General features: G+C 47.0%; 1 protein-coding gene across 1 annotated transcript in view; it reads right to left on the bottom strand.

Annotated features, from left to right (window-relative positions):
* Nucleotides 1-1,845: 1,845 nt before the first annotated feature.
* LOC130387154 (adenylate kinase isoenzyme 5-like) overlaps nucleotides 1,846-17,526 on the bottom strand; it is a 43,973-nt gene continuing 28,292 nt past the window's right edge. The window contains 3 exon segments of the mRNA XM_056596151.1: nucleotides 1,846-1,850; nucleotides 2,041-2,215; nucleotides 16,039-16,103. Coding sequence (XP_056452126.1) covers nucleotides 1,846-1,850; nucleotides 2,041-2,215; nucleotides 16,039-16,103 — 245 coding nt within the window.

Raw genomic sequence — 17,526 nt, 5'->3', positions numbered from 1 at the left:
ACCACACACACACACACACACACACACACACACACACACACACACACACACACAAACACAACACAGACACATTGTCTCATTATTCTGCGCTGACCCTGTCCCTGATGCAGTGGTTCAAGTACTGTGTGGAGGTGGCCGGGATCAAAGTGTAATGCAGGGAGTTCGGTCCTATATGTCTTCACTCCAGCGACGCCTCCTCTGAGGGGAAAAGGAGTTTCAGAAGGACCGAATGGGAGTCTGCCAGGATGCAAGCAGAGACACGGCATTACGACTGCAGACTAGTCAGAAGAGTTTCTCTCTTCAATTTCGATTCCTATTGATCCTGATAGACGCCGGGCACAAAACAAACACACACACACACACACACACACACACACACACACACACACCACACACACACACACACACACACACACACACACACATACACACAGGCACATGTCCCTTTGAACGTTGCAATGAGAGCAGCGAGAGGAAGCCAAGGCCCAAGTCGTGTTTTGATGTGAATTCCAGGAGACGTAATAACAGACGCTTGTAATGAGATGAGCCGGTAGCAGTCGTCGGGGGCTCCCCAGGTGCATCCCCGTGCAATCTCTGGGATGATTACCGGCAGCCACAGATCACTGTTTAACCAAGTCGGCAGCAGCCGACACACACAAATGCAATTCAATGTAGCAGACCTTTTTTAAACTAAACAATACCTGATGTGAGGTAGAATTCAATGTTTCAACATCAAGAATACAGTATTCCTGATGTTAAAACGCTGAATTCTACCTCCACATCCGGTATTCAGAACACCTAATGTGAGGTAGAATTTCAGTGTTTTAACGTCAAGAATACCTGACGTTCATGTTCACTGAATACCTGAGGTTCAGTGTTTTCACCTCAGCACCTGATTTGAGGTAGAATTCTGTGTTCAACCTCAACAACACCCGATGTGATTTCTATTTCAGTGTTTTAACCTCAGCACCTGATTTGAGGTTGCAGACAGATATTTTCAGCTCCACAAAACCTGCATGGTTATTTTTTTCAATCAATGTCATTCTGTAGACCCTATATGGAAGAGGAGTGTGTTGTTGTTTCCTATGGAGGGTCGAGGTCACATGGCTGATACCGCCCCCTCCTCCAGATGAACATCAATCTGCTTTACCTGTAATCCCACCCCCTGCTGACCTTGGGAAAACTTGTGAAAAGTTTCATCTCTTTGCTTCCTGAGTGTCCAGTGTGAGTCTGATTGGTTGCCCAGCGGGCGGTTGGCATCCAATCAGACTTAGAGGTTCTCGTGTCCCGAGAAAACCTCAGTGCCAGTGATTCTGCGCTGCCGTTTCCCAGCTGCTGTGTGTGGGAGAGACGGAGCTGTTCACATCCATCTGGGCCAGCGGCTGCAGATGTGCAATCAGTGTGTGTGTGGTGTGTGTGTGTGTGGGTGTGTTGTGAGTGTGTGTGCGCTGCCTAGCTGTTCCCTGCATGCCTGGACCCCATCACATTCCCACTCTCCCCCACCCCCTTATTCTTACTCAGTCTTTGTTTCCCTCATCCCTCATCCCCGGTCTTTGTCCAAAAGGCTGATCCATCCATGTTCATTCACTTGGCTCGCATTGTCCGAGGTTCCGTTTTCATCGAGACAGATGAAAATATTGTCTCGGAGTTCTTCCAAAATAGAATTGAGTCCTACACGGAGTGTGCGCTGAAAACAAAGCGCTCGTGTGATTGAATCGCGCTCCCCTTTGCTCGACTACTCCGTCCAACAACGTGAAGGGAGATCGGCCGACCGTAGGGTCAAGCCAAGTCTTCTATCACTGCCAAACGACGCTAATCGTCTAGAATTCATTCAGGTGATTCGGCTCACACTGGACAGTACAAGACCACACAGAACAAGGGTAGACAACAAGTCTGACTGGACACACGCAAAAGACATCCCATTAAAACACACGCGTTGTTTCCAGTGTGGGAACACAATCAATAAAAGCAGCTTAGACAACGTGCTCGAGGACACGGCTCTGTAAGCACAGCATACGAGGAGGGTCGCTGGGCCCTCACAGCCTGGGGATGGGGGCTCTTTGAGGACCGGGTCACCCACCTCGGGCACCGGCTCGCCGCGCTCCAGGACGTCCTGTAGGTGGCGCCCCCGGTCGCCGTGGCTCTGCAGCTCGCGGACCAGCAGCTCGCCGGGCTGACCCGGGCCAGGCCCAGGCGGTCCTGCCGTGACCCCGCTCTGCTGGAGGGCCTGGGCTGAGCCTGAGAGGGAAGACCCACGCACGCACGCACGCACGCACGCACGCACACGCACACGCACACGCACATGCATGTACGCACACAAACACAGACACACACACACATATGTTACTTACGTCAGGTTGTTTGTCACCCATAGGTGTCTCAAGGCGCATTTTACTTTGAAGACAGAACGAGTATCATTGCATTATATATTTTCGGTTATTATTGAGAATATCACACGTGAGAGACCTGCTTAGAGACCTCCTCGTCAATCAACACTTTTTTTTTCCAAGCCATGTATTACAGAGTATGTATTTCCATGCAATGCACATGCGCCCAGTGAGAATGCGCATAAATCGTTCAATCGTTGTCGTCACTTCCGTACCAGAGACAACCGGTCCTTCCCTCACCAGTGGCTGATTCTTCCCGTGAACAAACCCGCTACCGCTGTATTCATATTGTCCAGGGGGAACATCCCCCCGTGGATTTATGTTTAGATTTAGCCTTAGCTCAACTTTCAGTTCTCTTTCAGTTGTAGTTCGTTTTGAACCTTGTTGGTTCTTTATGCTTTATTTTTGCCTCTCATTTTGGTCTCTCTCTCTCTCTCTCTCTCTCTCTCTCTCTCCTCTCATCTTCTCTCTCTCTCTCTCTCTCTCTCTCTCTCTCTCTCTCTCTCTCTCTCTCTCTCTCGTCAGACCACTCTAGAAGCCACCTGTCGATCACTGCAGATCTTCGTCCATCATATTTAAGTCCAGCAGAGTGGATGGGAGCAGAATACGAGTCAAAAACATCAAATAATTCATGAAATACATACAAAATTGACCAAAGTACCAGTAAGTAAGGTGTGGAACATGCACTGGTTAACCCTTGGCTTGCCTGGTGTCCCCACCGGCGTTTAGATCCAGAGCTCCGAACAAACTCCTGGTTCCTTAAGGGCTGATTATGGTCCCACGTTCCCGCAACGCAGCGACCCCACAGACGCTTCGACGCAGTCGGGAACCTTCATGGTTCTGTGTCGGGGTTTAGTGAGCGGACCAATCACAGCCCTCGCTGCTGCGTCGCCTCGACGGAAGGTTACGATTATTGCGAGGGCGCACGTCCGGCCCTTGCGGAGAGGGAAGGAGGGTCCGCAAGGAGAGTCCGCAAGGACATAAGGGGTCCCCTTGAACGTGGAACCATAATCAGCGCTTAAGGATTCCTCTTTCATTGCCGTTTGAATGGACGATGAGGCCTTGAGCGAAGCCTTCGTCGGAGGTGCTTCATCATCATCATCATCACCCAGAGAAGGGGAGCAATAAGACAGGCCCCCCCCCCCCCCATCACCCCCCCCCATACATCCATATTCCCCTCGACTCCACGTGACATTAAGGCAACATGAGAGAGGAGAGAGAGAGAGTGTTGGAGCCATAACGAAGTATGGCATAATGAAATGGAAACAATAATAATTTATATATCTATGGTTAATTTGAGTTTGTATTCTGTCCTGGCTCCACCAGTAGGGTCCGTTAATATGTCGCAGTCATTCAGCTAATTAAAGGGATTTAATTCACCTGCGGGACTGTAACAGAAACGAGAGTTAGACGGGGAAGCGGGACATTTTTTTGACACGCAAACAATCGCATACAATCGCAAACAATATTCCGCAAATGTTGGCAATAAGTATAGTTAGCAAGAAGAATCATTTTGTTTGAAGCTTTAATCTAATAAAGCATTTTTGATTGAACTTCGATCGGATTGCCTACTTTGTACTTTGGATTGCGCGTCGTCTACCCCGCTCCGACAGTGGCCTTTTAATCTTGGCAAAAGGCCATGAGAGAGAGAGAGAGAGAGAGAGAGAGAGAGAGAGAGAGAGAGAGAGAGAGAGAGAGAGAGAGAGAGAGAGAACAGTGAGAGAGAGATAGAGAGAGGGAAGAGAAGAGAGAGAGAGAGAGAGATAGAGAGAGAGAGAAGAGAAGGAGAGATAAGAGAGAGAGAGAGAGAGAGAGAGACTGCCTTGGATTTAATTCAATAAATATTTTAGGAAGGCTGAAGCCATCCCTGAAGATCCACCTGCTTAACACTAAATAGAACAGGAGTTGAATTGGCTGCAGTTCTGTCTGTCTGTCTGCCTGTCTGCCTGTCCTCTACCCTCTCTCTCTCTTGTCGTTTGCACTAGTATTCGGCCGCCTAGCTTTTGGGAATCTGTAAGAGAACAAAAAACTATAAGCCTGGCAGCCACTCTGGTCCATAATGAGCAGAGCTGTATTACACCAGCAGTAATAACCCTATAACCCGATGGGTTGTAGTGTAGGCTGGAGCCCAATCAGATTTTTCCTCCTTGCTGTTAATTCTGATAAAGGTTTGATTCAAATTGAAAGCAGATTACAGTTTTTTCTCAGTCGCTTTGGTACATTTCTCAGGATCAGAATTGAAATACTCAAAACTACCTGTTCAAACTTCACATCATTGTGTCGTTTGTGCCACATCAAAAAAGTAGTTTTCTCATTTGCTTTGAACAAGTTGCAAATGCTTTGGTACATTCATGCAAAATGATTATGTACAATTCTCTGCTCTTTCCTACATTATCAGGTGCTTGTGTCATGTTGATCAAAATGTATTGTAATGGGTCTCTCTATTGAATAGTCTCACCCCCACAACATTTAGGCATTAGTTTCATTGCAAAAGTCATTCGCATCAAATGGTTGAACAAGTTTCATAATAACGCCAGAGCATATTTCTATACATTTCCTTAGACTTTTTTTTCCCAAATCTGTCCTGATATTGTTAATTTGTTACCAGGTGAATCTTGACTTTCTCCAAAGAAGGGAAATGTGTGAAGTGTTAGATCAAACAGTTTACTGAAAATAACTCAAAGGTGCATCTCCTGAACCATGAAACTGGCAGTATATACAGTTTTTCACTCACTCACTCACTCACTCACTCACTCACTCATTCACTCACTCACTCACTCACTCTGTGAGTGAGTGAGTGTGTCAGTGTGTAAGTGAGTCGTGTAAGTGTGTAAGTAAATGAGGTGCCTGACTGATTCAATGAGTGCCAGTCTGACTGACTCAATTGAGTTGACTGGCCTGTCTTTCTGACAGAGTCACTGGCTGTTGACTGACTGACTGAAAGGGGGGGGGGTGAAGATGTCCGTCTGTCTAGTGACTGGCTGACTGAGTGAGTGAGTCTGGCTCCCTCACCTCAAAGTGTTCCTCCCAGAAAGAGGGTGAGAATGGATGTGAGTGTATGTCGGTGTTCCTGAGTGTTCTCAGCACAGCTGTGGGAGTGTGCTTCGAGCCCGGACCGCCTAGTGTACGGAGAGATGAACTCTACATAACTTGAGCTTGTTGTTGTTGTGGAATCAAATCAATAGAGGCACCGGAAAACAGAGAATCACAAATATCTCAAGCGCAACCATGTTTTTCACAGCTCCCAAACTAATGTGTGGGAATCGACACCAATCCCACACATTACTCTCTGTGGTGTGTGTGTGTGTGTGTGTGTGTGTGTGTGTGTGGGTGTGTGTGTGTGTGTGTGTGTGTGTTGTGTGTGGGTGTGTGTGTGTGTGTGGGGTGTGTGTGTGTGTGTGTGTGGGTGTTGTATAGGCCTTCAAGTGAGAGATAAACTGCTGTGACAGGACACGCTCAAACACGAGATTCAGCTCTGCAAGTGTGAATCCTTCTATCCAACGTCGTCCCTACCTGCGGCCCTCCTGGCGACAGCCAGAGAGACCAGAATGGATGGTGAAGAAGGAGAAGAGGAAAAGACGCTCAAGCCAAGAAATTAGATAGAGAGAGAGGATAGAGAGAGAGAGAGAGAGAGAGAGCGAGAGAGAGAGAGAGGAGAGAGAGAGAGAGAGAGAGAGAGAGAGAGCGAGAGAGAGAGAGAGAGAGAGAGAGAGAGAGAGAGAGATAGGGAGGAGAGAGAGGATTCGAGAGGAGGAGAGAGAGAGAGAGAGGAGAGAGAGAAGAGAGAGAGGAGGACTGAGAGAGAGCGAGAGAGAGAGAGGAGAGAGAGAGAGAGAAGCGGTGTTGTTGCTTTTGTGTTTCTTTTCTTTTGAACATGTAAATTGCCTTTCGCCTGTTAACTTGTTTCTCTGATCGCTCTTCTTTCGGGTTCTACCGCCTTGTTTGGACGACTGTCTCCAACTTCTTCTCCGCGAACCAGGGAAGTGAAACCATTGTGAACGGGGACACAGAGTGAGGAATGAGGATGCAGTGCCAGAGACGAAGACAGCGGGTTGCCAGAACCAACTGGGAGGGTGGTGTAGGCTGCGTCCAGTCGAGCCGGACCAGAGGCAGGTTGGCGTCTAGACCGAATCCCTCATAGAAGCTGACACACACGTCACCGCTCATGAACCAATGAAAAGCGAGGAGGCGTCCAACACAAAGAACATGCATTTCTATTATTACACATGATCGACGGAGGGGTCCCCAAAGCGATGTAAACCGATGCATCACGGCCCCCACAGCTCCACCCATCGATTGTAGAAACCTGTATGTTCACCGCCACGTATCTAGCAGGGCTCTGACGCACATTGGCCGCTGCATGTATAGCAGGCGGCCTGGACGGGGCTGACGTCTAATGTGCGACGTCTAATCGCCTGATCTCATAACTCATACTGACACACGCTCACAGATGGTGTTGACTTTCGGCACAGTCATCGTCGGTCTCGATCGCGCGCTGGAGACAATGTGGCCCGGTTTTCAGAGCGCACTCTGCCATCATTTGTGTGGGCGGACGGAATACGGGATGAATGTCGATCGTTCCCCACTTTTTTGGATGGTGCAAAGTGAGAAAAGGACAGCAGCCAGCTGTGGGTTTGAGCGCCTGAAACGAGGGCAGCAGCAACGGGGTGACATCGGTCGGTAGACGTGATACGTGGATACTGGCTTCGTTCGATTAGGAATGGGAAATAAAATGACAGATTGAACAGATTGGTTTTGGATTGCTTCAAAACTTGCAAATGGGCATAATGAGCCAACATGGTGAAAATGAGTTAATTTATTTTATATGTTAAGCAGCAATCTAAGCATTTCAGGAAACAGGCTCTGTTTTGTGCACTCTTGACCATTTCCAGTCACACTGATCCAAATGCTAGAGAGGGTTCGACATACACAGTTCATTGAACTTTTATGAGTCTCATGCCTAATAACTAGACCCATTAGGCCAGGGTCCAAAGCAGTCTGCTGATCTTCCAAAGCACCACACACACACCGTTTTTTTCAGCCTTATCTGACAGGGAGAGTCCCCACTTAGATTTAAGAATCCAGTTTTTCATAGTAAACCTGGCAAGACATTGCATCATCATGATACGAAACAACAAGTACAGAGAGTAGACACAAAGGTAGAGTAAATGAAACAGAACTAAGAAAAAACTATAATAGGGAACTCATTTAAAAAAAGAGACATTTCTAGGAGTAAAGGGAGTTTAGCGATCTCAGAGCTTCACCATCTCCCCAACCCCAGGGAATTCCTTCTACCTCTACAGATGAGTCATTCAGGTCAGTCCTGGCTTCCAGATATTTCCAGTGAATCAGGCTTCTGTGTGTGTGTGTGTTGTGTGTGTTGTGTGTGTGTGTGTGTGGTGTGTGTGTGGTGTGTGTGTGTGTGTGTGTGTGTGTGTGTGTGTGTGGTGTGTGTGTGGGTGGTGTGTATTGCTATGATGTTCCAAACAACCCACCTCATGAGACGCGGGATTCATCCTGTTTTAATTGTTGACACATAATTAGTGTTAAGGTTGGTTTTTTTTCTGTACAAGAACAAGTAATTGCTATGCTCTGAAGGTGTCCTTGATTCTGTGTCAGCACCAACCACCAGTCTCTGTGAATTCAGAACTCTTTCAAAAGAAGGGACTTAAGTTATGCACCCCAATTTCCACAGCACAACAATTTCAATTCATGCCAAGTTCCAAACACACATCGAGTATCACAGTCTCCTGAAAAACAACACAGCGCGAAATTCACCTTCCCTCGCCACTCGCGCACACACACACACACACACACACACACACACCACACACACACACACACACACACACACACACACACACACACACAACACCACACCGTCGCAAGAAGTCAAACTGCTTTGTAAGACTCCTCTTTTATAACTGTATTGTGCCCTTTGTGTAAACAGACTTTTTGAATCTTGTACGATGTAGATTCAAGACAGGTTGTTAACTGATCTCTGTGAACAGGGTCATAGATTACCCAGAATAATCCAGGTGATTAAATTCATCAATACATCATCACTTCCAGCTAAGTCGTCTCCAGTGTGCAGGACAATCATAGGACAAAGGAAAATCTGTCCTGGTTACTACGTCGTGTTCACTATATAGGGGTAGGCCCTTAGGGCACAAGTGAGCCAATTCAAACATGGTCGTAATAAGCCGGTATGAATGACCTGTTTGCGAGCGGCCTGTGAGTGTGTGTGGCGGTGGATGTGCATACCTAGCATGAAGATGACTTTTGGTTTCCTGACGTCTGTGCAGTCGGAACCTATCAGAGAGGAGAAGAGATGAGCGATATGCACGCACACATACACACACACACACACACACACACAGACAAGCACATGCACACACACATAGCACACGATTCGTGCACACAACAAAAGCACATGAGTGCAAACACAAGACAAACCAACACACACACACACACACACACCACACCACACACACACACACACACACATAACACACACCCACACACACGCACACACACACACACACCCACACACAGATAAGTATATGTTGCTATAGACTGTATTGTTAGTGTTTTGTTTCTTACAACGCTGTTAATAATCAAATAGTATTTTAAATCAATAATTATGTTTCTTTGTTCTCTTCCCTGTAGCCCCCCTGTCAAGGTTGTTGACACAGAAAACATGGTCGTGGAGTATTGGCGAGTCTGGAAATTCCTCCCATTTCGATTGGTTTGATTGTTTTCAGCTGTGGTGATAAAAGTGTGTGCTGAACGCTAATGTCATTCGCTGGTGGCGTGAACGTTGGTGGTGTCAGCACAGCAACCAGTAACATAACATTTGGTTCGGGGCCGAGAAACCATACAAAACAGAACAACACATTCTGCGTTGGCCAATCAATGCTGCTGGGACCGAGTTCCAATATTGGCCTCCATAACACACCTCACACCTGTTGGTGAGTGTGGTCCCTTTAAAAAAATGCACTTAGGATAAACCTCTGCAAAAAAATTGTACACAATAATTCCCATATTTATATATTTCTTACAGTGTAGCATGAGCTAGACGCAACATGGATACCTGATGGAACTTTCCAGAGAGGGAAGTGTTGGCTGAACATATGGGATTGGTGCATGTGTGTGTACATTTGGTTGCCAAGTGTGGCACGTTACACACACACACACACCACACGCACACGCACGCCGCGCAGACAAACACATCAACCGGGATCTCCAACACTCACTCTCATGCTGTTGCCTCACTGTACCAATCTCCTCCTCCACCTCCTCTTCCTCCTCCTCTCGCTCCTAATCCACCTGCCCACAGAGAGAAGGAGAGAACGTCAAGGCTGTAGGAAACGAGATAAGAGGCCACCACACAGAAACATGTGTGCAACGGCGTCTTGTACGAGGGCGAGAAAACAGGAGGTGGCTGGTTCTCAGAGCGAGGGACAGTGTTTTGTCGACATCCCACCTGTAAAGCCTTCCTGCGGTAAACAAGGAGGCTTATGAAGGAAGGCTTTAGCACGGCGAGCCTCCTCTCCCCGCTCTCCCACCTGCTGTCAGGTGGGAGAGCAGGGTCAGAATCACAGCGGGGGAACCAAACATATCGACAGAGAGGAGACTTTAATATCCTGCGTCGATAGCTGGCAGGGAGGGAAGCGCTTCTGCATGAAGTGATCCTCCTCATTTGATCTATTAGCTCTACTGGTTTTGTTTGGACCATTAGCCGATTGTTGTATATTTCTGGAGGGCGTGAGCTGTGGTTGTTACAGAGTGGATTATATATTTCCCAAACAATGTATTAAACAATTTTTCACTGTGGAGCAATATTTCACTGTATTAATGTGTTTTTTTTGACAACGCCTGGTTAAACTCTACAGATGTTAATTTGCTCCGGGCTGTCTCTGCCGCGTTGTATTTTATTTTTTGCGCTGTCCCTGTTTGAATAAACAAATAAATGATAAGGCAGAAGATAATTGTGGAAGCCTACAGAGACCTTTAAGACCTTTAATGCAGTCCAGTCCAACATTACAGAAGGTTTTAAGAGGTGGCTTGTTGTATGTTTGTTTGAAACTTGCCCAGCTCAATAATGCAGAGTTCGACCTAACGTCGCGTGTCTTAACACGAAGCACTTCTCGTTGTTTTAACACTTACACAGCGAGGGAGAGGGAAGGAGAGGGCGAGGGAGAGAGTGGGAGAGAAAGAGAGAGAGAGCGAGAGGTGAGGGAGGGTGAGGGAGAGAGACGGAGAGAACGAGAACATTTTTATCGGCTTAGTGTCCAACGTTAAACAACACGATCATAACGCAGAGCATATAAGGCAGGTGAAACTAGACTGATGTAAAGCTGTGAAAGCCATTTGTTCGACAGTAGGATGTTGACTGAATAAGTCAATTGATTCTCTCCATGGCTTCTAGCCATCTAGTTATGGTCCCCTCGCCGTGCAGAGTCAACGGCCCAGTGGATTGTCTGCCCAAGTTTGGACGTGCATTCACCTCATAAACCTTGTCCCATCTCCGTCTTCTGCTTTGAATAGAAAAGTGAAAGCTGGTTCAGCCATCGGCTTGTGAACAATTGGCGCTATTGTTCCTTGCGCCCTCCTTTATTTGAATGTTTTCATACGATAATGATTTGATAAGCCCTTTGCCCAGAGGGAGACTGTGTATCACAGCTGTCGATCATAACAGTGATACTAGGTCTTCTCTTTTCATGTGCCCGGGAACGGGAAGAAGGCTTATCTACCCGGTACATCAAAGGAGCATCAAAGAGCCATTATGTATCGTAAAGAGGATACATAACTGTATTTGTTCTATGACGACTCTGAAAACGTTCGGGAGGCACTGGAGCCTCTATTTTGCTCAATCTTCTCTACCTGTGTATAGCATGTTGACCGAGTCAACATGTCAACAACATGTCAACAACCCCCGAGCCCCAACGATGACTGTAGCGACTAGGGGATGATTGCCTCCATCGGATAACTCACCATAATGGAGGTGTCGTGACCATGTGGGAACACATTAGGTGACGTCACAACAGAAGGACATTATATTGATGGGAAGCTCCTCGTACCTGATTCACCTGTGGGAATAGGGAAGAACCTGGAATAGCACCTGGGTGTTAATCCACTAGCCAATTATCCCTTCGGTGGAGCGGGGGGGAAGTGGAGCCATGCGAAAGTGGATGAAGGACTTTGACGTCATTTTACTGTGTGTCACTTCATCACTCAGGGACAACAAGCTCACATCATGAGTGTGTGCTTGTGAAGTGGGTACTTATCTCTTATTATAAGGGTTAAAGATTGGCAAAGCACTCTCAACAAGGTGATAAGCCTCAATGTGGTCTGCTAAGCCACCTGTGCATTGAAAGCAGATATATTATATGTATATGGAATAACTAGATAATGCATGGAAGGCTTTGCAGATACATAACACATATTCATCTCCTTGAGCTTCATTTAATGGGATTTGATACACTCTCTGGCAGAATGTTCATGTTAGTCATTTTTCATAAAGAGCAGTTTTCTTTTGGAATACTGCATGCCCCAAATCGACCCAACAATAGGAAGCAAACCAAAAACAATGCATTGTGGGTTTAATATACACTTTGGCCAGTGGCCACACACTGGACATAATTTACATGTTCAGACAGGTTCCCATTAACTTTCCGAGATTAAAATGGGTTGCAGTCAGACGTGTTGTAATCAGGAGTGGACGCACTAATAAACATTTTGTCATAATACTATATAACTCAATTACTTTAGATTACCAATTAAAATTTTGCAGGAAAACCAAAGCAAAATAAATAAGGCACGATCGCACACGGTTGGCGTTTTTTGCTCTGTTATTATTATGGTCTGCAACGAGGAGGTGATATTAGCTGCCCTCGGCTGTCCTGTCAAGCAGCCCCAACCGCGAGCTGTTTGTTGACAACGTTTAGGTCACCTCACAACGCCCAGCGTGGACGCTAACCAAACCGGAGGAGGACGCAGCAAAGGATCAACCTCACCCCTGCGTCGGAGCGACGCAGTGGGCCTTGGTCACCCGTGGCAACCGGGTCAGAGGTGAAGAGCTCTGTGATGAAACTGTGACCCTGAACCACTTTGACTGGAGAACCACGCGAATGACCTATGACCCGTACCGACCGGAGCGACCAACTCTGCCAAGAGCTTAACTGTGTGTTGGGATAACAAACAGCCGTGCAGGTTCAGGCAGAGTAAACTGGGCATGCCTTGGAGCCAAGGAGGAGGTAAGACACACAATATGACACAGTTCACCTGGGGAAACCACCGAATGAATCTCATTTCAATTAATCTCTTATATAACCTATAACCTATAATCTTTTTCCCTTATCGTTATTTGCGATAGTCAGACTTGAGGCAGACTCTGACAGGCGCCGGTATGTGGCCACATCTAACCCCCCTAGGGACGAACGAGGCTGGAGATAGAGATAGAGAGGGCGACAGAGAGAGAGACAGAGACAGACAGGGAGAGAGAGAAAGAGAGAGAGACAGAGACAGACAGGGAGAGAGAGAGAGAGAGGGCGACAGAGAGAGAGACAGAGACAGACAGGGAGAAAGAGAGAGAGAGAGAGAGAGAGAAGAGAGAGAGAGACAGGAGAGAGAGAGAGAGAGAGAGGGCGGAGAGAGAAGAAGGAGGAGAGAGAAAGAAGTAGAGCGAGAGAGAGGGAGACAGACAGGGAGAGAGAGCAGGGAGAGGAGAGAGAGGAGAAGAGAGAAGAGAGAGAGAGAGAGAGAGAGGGGAGACAGACAGGGAGAGATAGAGATAGAGAGAGAGAGAGATAGAGAGAGCGAGAGAGAGAGAGAGAGAGAGAGAGATAAACAAAGATAAGAGAAGGAAAATAAAACCAAGAATGATAGATTGTAAACGGGTGTCCCTCAGGTAATTAAAAAAGCGCTCGTCAGGCGTGTCATTAGGACCCGGCAGTGGCGCATTAACCCAGCCTCCTGCTTCGTGACTCACAAGAGTTCATTTCCTCCCGCGCAGCTCGTAGGTAGCACAATCTCTACACGGAGTCTGAAGGTGAGGCACTGTGGCGTTTGGGGATTGGCATCTTGCGCATGCGGCGTGCCTGAGTGGTCCAAAGTGTGGCAACATGGAGCACCGTCCCCCCGTCATCTCCCGTCCCATTGTGTCAGACTGCCCACGGACATGCCCCACCGATCCCCAATCTTCCTCCAATCAAACAGCAGCAGACCGTGATTGGGGAGTTGGCGGGGGGGGGCAGTGCCCCCGCCTTCATCCCACACGCTCTCTCTGTGGGGGGGGGGACGTCTCTCAGCTCCATTTGGCGTGGGCTACCTCTGTCGGCCTTGTGGCTAACATCGTTTGTTGTGGTCAACGCGGTTGGAAGACCCAACAGGGTCCCTGCCAAAGTGGACAACCCAGGAGAGGTTTGGGTGCTCCCAGGGTCCGAAAAACACAACAACGCTGTCCGATATCGTCTCGTTGTGGGTGCCCTGCTTGCTATGCTGCTTTGATTCCTTCATTCGTCAGACACAACAGTGTCTCGAAGAGTCAAAGAGCTGACAATACTGACCGGTGTGACCTTAAGGGGCCCTACACACCGCCCAGACTCAAACCAACGGCCAACAACAATTCGTAAATTGCATTGAAAACACACCTCGAAGAATACGCCACTACACAGCAGTGTGGACGTTTCTGCGCTTGCGCGAGATGCAATGAGTCCTCCTTTACATCGGGGTGGCGCTGGTCTCGTGGCGAGAGTCCGCCGCTACCACACACCGTGCTGATTCGCGCAACCAATTGTTGTTCCCTCGTCCGAGGTCTCCCCAAACGTTTCAGATGGCCACCCGGTTGGGCCAGTGTGTAGCAGCCTTATTGGTCTCGGTTCTGCCCGGCACAATTCCCTTTTGTTTGCTTGAACGAGAACCCATTCTAGGAAACCCGACGTGCAGTTTGTCAGCTAAACCTAAACCATGAAAGGATGGATCAAACGTATGAAAGCGTGATGTTTCCTCCAGCCACACAAGCCTCTTTCATTGCTCTCTCTGTAGGCCAAGCCTCTTGATGAGGCTCGGACACTATATGCTTAAGGGCAGTGGCATCTCTGACACCACTTCATGATACCACATGACCCGCGTGCACTAGGAACGGGAGGAAGAGACACGCAGTGCAGCAGATGCTGCCCACAAGAGGTTCGGAAGTGTGTATCGTCTCCGGGGAAGCTCCCAGATGTGACATCCGGGCACGACTCCGGGCTATGGCTCCCATGTGTGATTTGTGTAACTATAGGACACTAAAATGTATCAGCACTAATAAGGATCTTAGGTTAAACCCTGGCAGCCATGGCAACTGTGGTAAGGCAAGGTTACATTGTATTCAGAGCAATCCTTCCAAAGTCAGATGTACTTCAAATTAAAAGCGGCCAATTAGCACGGGACAAAAGGCGATGTAATATGATCTGACGCTTGGATTTGATTTGATTGGATCAAGGACAAGTGACAGAACACACGCGCCAGCTGTGGGTGAGGCTGTGAGCAGGTCACAGCCTTTTCATGAGCAGGGGAAACACGATATGATTGAAGTGTTAGGCCACCGCGTTAAGGGATGGTAGCACAGATTAGGGTTGGATGCATATTTTATCATCTTATTAAATGCATGAATTATATAACTCATCATTTAAAAATGATCAAACAGGTTTGTGTGGCTTCAGATCAAGGACAACATTTCCAGAAACATTGAGGTTGACATAAAAGTATCGGGGTTATACTGTAGTGTTATGCCGCTTTTCCACTGCATGGTACCAGCTCGACTCGACTCGATTCGACTCGACTCAGCTCGCATTTTTGGCGTTTCCATCGCGAAAACATGGTATCTGGTACCTGAAGTGGCTGCTTTTTCTAGTACCCGCCTCGCTCTAGGTTCCAAGCGGCTGAGCCGATGCTAAAAGGTGACGTCAGCAGACGGCCGGCCACTGATTGGCCAGAGAGTGTGACGAAGTCACGAGAGCGACATGGCAACCATGCTGGTAACAGCCTAGCAGCGCCGCAGCCAACATATTCCACTTCTACAACTTCTTCAACATGCCAGCTATATACGAACCACGAATACCAGATCGCATCGATGTCCTCCATTGTTGTTTTGTGGGTTCTGTCCATGTGTGGGTTGCGTAGGTGTTGTTTGCGTCGCGTACAAAAATACGTCACGGCCCTTTCGCGCAGCCGACGCGCCCACGTCCAGGAGGTACTATTTGCGGTGGAAAAACGACCCGTGCTGCTACCGTGTCGAGTCGTGTCGAGTCGAGTCGAGTCGAGTCGAGCTACATGTGCGGTGGAAAAGCGGCATAATTGTCTACGGGAAAAGGCTCACACACGATAGTATTAAGTTTACCCTTCTTCCATACTCTTATAACTCATAACTTTCATCAAGATTTCAATCTTGGCGTCAGAGAGGTAGCGTGCATATTTCTAATAATCGGTGGTCCAATATAACGGAGAATCAGCACGGACATGCAGGCTAAACATCCTTATCGTGTGTGCATTTTTTTGACGGGCTTAGATTGCATTGGATGAAAGCATCGGTACAAAGTAGGAGAAGCTTCAGTGCCTTATCCACTGGGTCCCTACCTGAGGACTAGCAGCAGCGGACGGTCCTTACCTCCCCAGGAGCATCTGGCAGACTGTTGGGTTCGCCCAGTAGGCTGAGATCCAGTTCACCGGGCCCTGGAGACCAAAGACAACCACAGCAGCAGAGTAGCACACGTCAGATCTTCACATGGTGTACAGACGGAAACAGGGTCGCTGGGTAGGTAGCACTCAAGCAATCATTCAACTCGGCCTGAGGCTAATGATTATAAAGGCCGGGGCTTATTATCACCGGCCCCTGACAGACAAAGACACCAGATTCTTTCTCTTTTTTTGTCAGAGCATTTGATTTATCGATCGCTGTCCGGCATTTCAAGGCTTCTAAAAATAATTGCCTGCTCTAGCTTTGATTGAATATTATTATATTATGTATGAGGATTTCTATTTGATTTACGGACCGAAAAAAATCAAGCCTCTTTTCATGGTGTTTTCTGTTCTGCAGTATTTATGTATTTTCTCTGTTCATCCAAGGTCAAACAAAGGGAGCTAATGGTGCACCCTGTTGTGATGTTCCATTAAAGAGCGCGCATGAACAGCATTCAAATGCTAGCAGGCCATCAGCCAAATGCTCTCCGCAGCTCACTGTTACTCTCTGTTGCGCTCAATCAGCTCCAATCATTTACTTACTTAGGTAAAACTGTATCTAATGAATTGGTGCGGTGAAATCCTGTTTTTAGATAGAAACATTAGGATCGTATAAGGCTGTTAGTCTTTTGTGCTATGTTTAAGACATTATGGTATTATGTGCTCAGCATGCAGAAAGTTACATAAACAAATAAAACATTTAATATTCAGAATAAAGCACTGAAAATAGATGTTGTATGTTGTGCATCAACGGTGGATATAGCCGGCAGAACTTGCTTCATCAACAAACATTAAATAGACATAATTGCTGCTTACCCAAAACATTCCACATTAATATTTTTGCGCAAGTTTCTAAAGATATATGTTTAGGGCTTGGGAAATGTACGTGTTGCAATTCATTTTTAATTATTTAGTGCATAAAAAACCTTCGGAATATCAAAGTACAGGAACGGGAATCTTCTTCTTCATTCGGCAAAAACAGAAAAAAATGTGATTAGTAGCTAAACTGAACTACTACTTAGCTTCTATACTTAATGCTGAAACTGAATAGATTAAGTGTTGGCAAATAAGTGCGAAGCGCTCCACTTTTTTGCGCTGTTTAGCATCTTCTGCGATAAATACTTGACTTTCAACTGGTTCTATTTTGATTTCCCGAGAAACATTTCAACCTGCTTTTGGTGTTTTGGTTGCTAGGGCACAAGGAAGACATGTCCAACTATTTTTAATAAACATGAACAAATATTAATTTATTTGTTACATATAGATGAAGAAGCTAGAATAGGGAGTGGTATAATATGCCAACACTTCGAGTGACACATTTCCCTTCTTCAATAATGTATTTTATCATTAGTTTGTAATATAAATCCCCTTAAACGTAAAATTGGATCACTTTCAGCATTTCTTTGCTATAAATCCC

Source organism: Gadus chalcogrammus, chromosome 8 (genome assembly GCF_026213295.1).
Source record: "Gadus chalcogrammus isolate NIFS_2021 chromosome 8, NIFS_Gcha_1.0, whole genome shotgun sequence".
NCBI lineage: Eukaryota > Metazoa > Chordata > Actinopteri > Gadiformes > Gadidae > Gadus > Gadus chalcogrammus.
This window is presented reverse-complemented; position numbering and strand designations above follow the sequence as displayed.